At 34.9% G+C, this 7,796-nt stretch overlaps 1 protein-coding gene across 2 annotated transcripts; it reads right to left on the reverse strand.

The window, feature by feature from the left end:
• Positions 1–697: 697 nt before the first annotated feature.
• Positions 698–5,631, reverse strand: nr4a2a (nuclear receptor subfamily 4, group A, member 2a). 2 transcript variants are annotated; one of them, XM_087265776.1, is made up of 8 exons: positions 5,505–5,631; positions 4,921–5,025; positions 3,913–4,778; positions 3,464–3,593; positions 3,130–3,293; positions 2,591–2,793; positions 2,284–2,462; positions 698–2,188 (listed from the first exon to the last, which is right to left on the reverse strand). In XM_087265776.1, the coding sequence occupies exons 3-8, from the start codon at positions 4,774–4,776 to the stop codon at positions 1,932–1,934; spliced, it is 1,797 nt and encodes a 598-aa protein (XP_087121902.1). In that variant the 5' UTR covers positions 4,777–4,778; positions 4,921–5,025; positions 5,505–5,631; the 3' UTR covers positions 698–1,931.
• Between the last annotated feature and the right edge of the window lie 2,165 nt (positions 5,632–7,796).

The raw sequence follows: 7,796 nt of genomic DNA on the forward strand, positions 1-7,796 counted from the left end.
GAAAAAAAATATTGAAATTAAATGAATGTCTAGTCATCCTAAAGGCTTACTATAATAGTTCTATTTATTTCTCAATCATACAAACGCATTTTAATCAAGAATTTAGAATCATTTTAAGTAGTTATTTTTCGTCCGTCGACATGATTTTATAATTATTCCATTGACAGATTTGATAGTTCTGAAACACCTGTGGTGATCAACAATATGCATTAACTTCTACCAAATAAAAACAGACCATGCAAAGGCAGATGTATTCATTACGCCGACACAATATGCGAATGTTTAAGCACACTCTTTAAAATAAATGCAAATTAATTTCCCAACGAGTGCATAAAGTTTTCTAACTAAATTATTTAAATTATTAAAACACTTTCGTATTTACTAGGACGTAAATTAGTATTAGGAGGTTTTAAGTGTTTATTAGCCTATTATTATTATTATTATTATTATTATTATTATTATTATTATTGTTGTTGTTGTTGTTATCTTTTGTTAGTCTAATAAAAAAAATGGACAACTTCCCCATCGAAATAAATTTATATCTTGGTCAGCTTTTCTTAAAAACATGAGGCGTTACAAGCAGAGGTGAAAAAAAACTTTCCTATTTCTGATCCTAAATTTGAGGAAAAACTTTATTATCATTACAGTGAATTTGTCTTCATTTTTCAAAGTAATTAAGAGACACGACTTCTGCATGTAAATGTTACACGTTTTATTTGTAAACATCGAATATTCCTTTCTCATGGAGTTTGGTTCGGACTCGATACCGACCGCGTTGCAGTACATTTAATCAAACCATAGAAAAAGGCAGTGATGATCTTCACACACCTATAGAAGATGCCAAATGAAATCACATATTAGACATTAAACAAAGACAACGGTGATGCGTATGAAATTATTTCAACTGCACCATGCTTTAACTGCAAACTCAAAATAAATATATAAACGTTTATATTAAACAGCAACAATACATACAACACATACAAACAAGGAATGTCTGACAATTTTACAAACACAATGGGTCCCTTTTTACCTGTACAGACGATACTGGTATTTATATCTACATGTGCCATATTTAAAAGTTGTCCCAATACTACGAATCTTTATAAAATCTAATAGACTACATAGTGTCCGGAATATAGTGTGTGTAATAGAGACAAGAGTCTTCTACAACATGCGTCTCCTTTCCACCTGACAGAGATACACAGGCACAAGTTATAAAAGGAAAAAGAACTGTCTCTGTACAAGCTTTATACACATCATATAAATGACATAAATCTATTGAATAGGCATATAGAAATTGCGTATAATACACTCTACTCTGTGAATTTTCCATGAATACGGACTCAGTTAATGATTAGTAGTGGCGGCTAGATTTTATTATTCAAAATCAGGCAAACTTTTTTAAGTGTCTTTTATTGTAGTTTTCCCACATTATTAATGATTTGCTTCCTTATTAAATTGTATTTGTTCACTTTATTTATTTATTATACATTTTGTCGGTTCTGAGAGGATGCTCATGGGCGGGGTGTAAAATTAAATAACAAAATAAATAAACAAACAAAAAAATAAATAAGCAGGTAAATAAATAAATAAATATATATATATATAATTAAATAAATAGCCGATAACAAATTATATATATATATATATATATATATATATATATATATATATATATATATATATATATATATATATATATATATATATTTATATATATATATATATATATATATAATTAAAGTTGAGTGCTGTTTTCTTGTTTTCCTCGCTTTGAATGTATGATCCTTCAGAAAGCGCACGTCATTTGGCGATGGCTGGTCGTTTTAAAAAATCAAGGTGGTTTAAAAATCAGACTTTAGTTTTTTAGAGAGAGTCTGTGGAAGTTCTCTGAGGTTGTTTCAAATAGTTTTTTTTTCACACTCTGTTTAAAATGGCAGAGTGTCAAGAAACAGTTTGTCGATTATTGCTGGCGGTGGGACGAGATCTTCAAGTTTTAGGTAGAAGATGCGCTGCAGACCCTGTGTGCACAGTGTGCGCAGTTCAGGCAGTTTCCCCAATAGTTTGGACAAATAGTTTGGGCGATTCAAGCCGCCTCCGTTGAAAGTAACTTGATCTTTCAGACAATTTACAATCTTGTTTTGAAGGTCCTCAACTCTTTTGGGTTCTTTCAGTCCGTGTCTCTCTGCAAAAAGAAAAAAAAGAAGAAGAAGAATTAAATATAATATTTTTTACAACATATAAAACAGATTTCTTACCATTATAATAAACGGATCTCACCTGTGACCATAGCTAGGGCGGCGATGCATGAGAAAGCAGATATGTCTAAATTCATATTCTGAAGATTAGACGAGAACTCCACTATTGAGTCAATCCACTCGCCAAATCCACGGACGCACTGCAGTCTATGCAACACCACTCCATTGCAGAAGATGAGTTTGCTTTCCATCGGGTTGGACCTGAAATTAACAACGAAGCGCACATTAATAACCGTACTTATTAAACAGGGATTTAAGTGGCTCCTAATTATAGCTGAGCCAATAAAATCTGAAAAAGGAAAAAGACACCTCTGCAGAGGCCTCGGTACCTGTACGCCAGCCGCAACACGAAAAGCTCAAGGAAGGCGGATTCGAACAGCAAGTCCTGGTCTGGTTTAGGAAGGTCAGTGAACCCAGGAATTTTTTCTGCCCATCCGCGGATAATCTCCATGGATCCGGTGAGGAGGTCGTAGAACTGCTGGATGTGTTGTGTGTCATCTCCACTCAGTTGGTAGTCCGGGTTGGCTTGGAACTGGAATTTAATTTAAACATGACTTAATAAGCTCACTTAAAATATATAACCCGTGAAATTGCAAAGCCCATTTCTTAAAAGGGGAGAGTTTTCCCCCTCTTTAATTTAACTTTTGTCTGTATTTCACTTGCTTCTTTATTGCAAAAGCAATTTAGAGAGTAAAATATGCCACACTAAGTGTTGAAAGATTATAATGAAACACTGCAGGATATTAAATTTAAAATACTTCTGTCCGATTTGCACTTTGAGCGCATCAAGTCATGTGTGCATTTTGACTTTCTTCTTTAAAAGAATAAAATCATGGGTAAATTTAGAGATGAGTGCAATATAACGTACTCTGGTGTAGTCGAGGCTGTTCATGGAGGGATTGGAGTCCACATGAGCTCTGACCAGAGCGCTGATCAAACTGACTGGCGGAGAAGGGGGCGAAGACTCCTGAGGACTTTTGGGTTTGGAGGGTAAACGGCCTCGACGACCCTTTAAGTTGTCGGTCCGGACAACTGTCAAATCAACACAAGACTGTAAATATCACACGGTTATTGTGCTCGTTGTAACATATAATTCAAATTAATCTTGCTGTAATTCTAAATGGTGTTGCGATGAAAGTACACTAGACGCAAAGTTCCCTCCGTGCGTTTTAGAAGCGATGATAAATACTGTAGCGATTTACCTTCTTTCACCATCCCGACCACCAGGCACTTCTGAAATCTGCAATACTGACATCTGTTTCTCCGACGTTTATCCACAGGACAGTTTTTATTGGCTAAACACACATATTTGGCGTTCTTCTGTACTGTACGCTAAAGAAGGAAAACATATGCAATTAGATGACGAAACATTTGATATTTTATCACGCAAACATTCAGAATGTCTCTGAGTAACAAGTGCGCTTAGCAAAAGAAAAAAAAAGTATATACATGTAAAAACCTAACTACATTTCCTTAAAATGTGTGAATTTTTAAAAATAAAAAGATCCGCAACTATATATATATATATATATATATATATATATATATATATATATATATATATATATATATATATATATCCTTTATAATGATGATGATGATGATTTATTAATCAGCAGTATTATTATCCCTGAACATGATCTAAAAATACCTTAAAAAATCCTTTGCACCCTTCACAAGTTCGGACTCCATAGTGCTGACAAGCCGCGTTGTCCCCACACACCGCACATAAACCTTCGGTAGATGGAGATCCCCGAGACGGAGGTGACGGCACCTGACTGTCCATCAGCTGATGGCCGTGACTGAGCTGAAGTGAGTGGGTGAAAGCGATCCCCGCCTGCTTCCTGATGGTACTGGGCACGGCGAAACTCTGACTGTCCAGGGTTCGGTGCGCCCCGGTACTGTCGTGCATGGACACATGGAGAGGCCCATCAAAGCGCATCTGACAACTAGAAACAGGTGTACCGGGCGGAGATTGCTTGAAGGAGAAAAGGGAGAGCCTGGACACGGGGTTCTTCCGCTGATCTATCATGTGCGAGGTCATATAGTTCTGATGAAAAGTGTGCAGAGAGCCCGGGTCCTCCCACATGTGATTGGGCTGAACCTGGAAGTTCGCCGGTCCCGGACCATGAGGTGAGGACGGTTTGAAATACATAGGCCCAGGGTGGGCCATCATTTCCTCAGACTGCGGGCCTAAATGGCTCTGCTGATGATATGTGTGCATCTGGACGTCCTCTACTTTGATGGACGACTGGTCTCCAGAATGGGGTACTTGGTAAAGACAGGGCGGCTTCACGTCATAACTGGTATTGTAGTTGTCCATGAACGTACTGAAGCTGGGCAAAGAGGTGGTGGCGGCGGTGATTTCGGTATTGGTCAAGTCCATGCTGAACTTCACAAACTCTGGCGTGAGGAAATCGCAGCTGTATTCTCCGCTTGTGTGGTAACTGTAGCTCTGAGACGCAGGACTAGCGCCTTGCGGAGATGAGCCATACTGAGCCTGGACGCAGGGCATGGCTGCAATTAAAACAAACAAAAAAATAAATAAATAAACAGAAAGACAATCATAAAAAACAATAAATAAAATAAACACGCATTCCCCTAATAACACGTTTTCAGCTTGCATGCAACCTTAGCAAATTGATTTCAACGTAAGTACCTTCAGTCGTCGGACTGTTCCTCAGCAGATCTCGGCGTAGGTGATATTATCAGGTGAAATTTAATACAGGGTTCACGACAAACGAATCAGTTCTGGATTCTGCCTCTGATAAAACACATAACTTTCACTTGATTTTGCATCACATTTGATTACTTCCTTAAGCCTACATAATTATGCAATACTCCAAAGCTCACTTAAACTTTGTATGCATATTAAAGCGAAGTTTTGCGCGCAGCGTTGACATGTTTTATTCTATAGTTTAATGCTTTTACATTCTTAGAATAAATAAATACATCTAAATAAAATAGTTTAAAATTTATAGTTTATAATAAAATAGTTTCAGACAATAAATAAATAAAAGCTTAAAAGTTCACATTGCAGTCTTAGTATATATATATATATATATATATATATATATATATATATATATATATATATATATATATATACACACACACATACACACACACACACACACACACACACACACATACACACAACAAACGGACAAACGCAAATCTGTTTAAAACAAACATGCAATGGGACAATTGCACTATACACAGAATAAAAAGACACTAACATACCTTAATAGAACATCATCAGTAAAACAATATCGTATCCATATGCTTCTGTATGGCGGTGATGGAGAATATGTGTATAAATGTCCAGTATAGCGTTGTCCGCCGGACCCGGAGCTCAGCACTGGCATGTAGAGCTCTGTCTGCCAATGTGTCTTTGTTTATGTGAGACCCACGTGTTTGAGTTCAGTACGTCATCTGCGTCATACATGTGTAGCACCAATCAGCCGCGAGACTCTTCTGCCATTCTGGAGGCTGAGTGACAGCCGGTGCATGACTGTAATTTCACCGATCTGCGACAGTTTATTTTCCCTTTAATCGAATATCAATACTTCTGTTTTGTGATGTTTATTTCAGTATGCACACAATACAGTATAGGCTAATACAGTATACGCTATTCTTGATCAACATGATATTGCTATTATTAAAATTGATCAAGCAGAAATCAAGTAAGTCATTGATGAAAAAAGATAACAGTTTTAGCATTTTAGGTATTTTGGTATAGTTGAAAAAAAAAAAAAACACAAGGGGTTCTAAATAAGCATACATGTCTTTATTCTGTTGGACACAAAGAAGACATTTGCATATAAGCTGAACACCTGTAACCATAGTGGGAAAAACAAATAGGCTACTATGGAAGTCAACTGTTAGAGGTCCTGGCTTACTTTTAGCATATCATTTTAATGTTCAACAGAAGAATAAAAGTAAAACTAGAGCTATTTGGAACAAGTAAAGGGAGAGAAAATGATGATAATTGACAATTTTGGGAGAACTATCCCTTTAACATTATGCTTTTATTAAAGCTTTTGGTAGAGGCTGTTAATACTCTCTAAAAACGTTGAGTTATTTATTTAACCCAATGGTTGAGTTGCTTTATATGTTGCAATATTTGGTGCTTTGTTGGGCTATTTTTTAACCTTTATTAGGTTATTTAATAACTCAACCAGCAGAGTTGGTCACACTTTACAATAAGGTTCATTAGTTATTGTTAAATAATGCATTTACTAACGGGAACAAACAATGAACAATACATTTACTACTGTTTTTGTTCATGCTAGTTAACATTAGTTAATGAAAATACAGTAGTTCATTGTCAGTTTATGTTAACTCATGGTGCATTAATGTTAACAAGCATGGACTTGGATGTTAATAATGCATTAGTAAATGTTCAATTATGAATAATAAAGGCTGTACATGTGTTGTTCATGATTAGTTCATGTTAGTAAATCCATTAACTAATGAACCTTATTGTAAAGTGTTACCTCTGAGTTAAATATCTGGTGCTTTTTTAGGTTATTTTTAACCTTAATTGGGTTATTTCTTAATAATTCAACTGGTTGAGTTAAATATTTTTGTGCTTTGTTGGGTTATTTTAACCTTTTTTGGCTTTTTATTTGATAACCCAACCAGTTGCATTAAAATTTAGAATTTCAATAGTCAACTGATTTTTTAAGCTATAAGTTTATTTAAGCTATAACGCAATAATATTGTTGTAATTTTTTTATGAAATTACCTCTCTGTGTCGTGTTTTTATATCTGTTTCTCCATCCAAGACCATCTTTTTGAAGTGTTTGGATGTGGTTTAAATGTATTGTACACTGTGGACACTGAGTGGAGCCTGCTGCAGCTGCTGGACAGCCTCTACAGCACACAGAGCTCCTTATTCTGCTCCACCAACACCTGATTTTCTGCTTGCACAGTTTAAAACTGTCTGTACTTTGTTTAGTTTCTTCATTGTTTGTGATTCTTGATTTATTTTAACAGAAGTGTCTGGAACTAAAATGAAATGGAAATGAAGCATTTTTAATATTTTTGAAAACTGCATGTTAATTATTTACCCAGCCATAGTTATAAAATTATTAGTAGTACTAATAATAGTAGCAATAGTAATACCAGAATGGAAAAAAATATATTTAATCAAAATAACCTAATGCATTGGGGTAAATTATAAAACCCGATGCATTGGGTTAAAATAACCTATAGTTGGGAAGGTGCTATAATAACCTAGTTGGGTTATATGTTAGGGTATTTTTAACCCAACTATTTTAACAGAGAGTTAAAATGGAAAAAAAAATGTGTATAATATGTAAAACAGCAATAATAATAATAATAATAATAATAATAATAATAATAATAATAATAATAATAATAATAATAAATACTTAGTTACAACTGTCTCAATAAATGTAACTCTAAGTAGGCCTTGTTTTAGCCTAAAATAAATATATGCACAACTTTATAAACAAAACACAAGTTTCATATTTGCAGGATTTGTTGCTCTTTGCATCTGTTTGAATG

Source organism: Danio rerio, chromosome 9 (assembly GCF_052040795.2).
Source record: "Danio rerio strain M-AB ecotype USA chromosome 9, GRCz13ab, whole genome shotgun sequence".
Taxonomy (NCBI): Eukaryota; Metazoa; Chordata; class Actinopteri; order Cypriniformes; family Danionidae; genus Danio; species Danio rerio.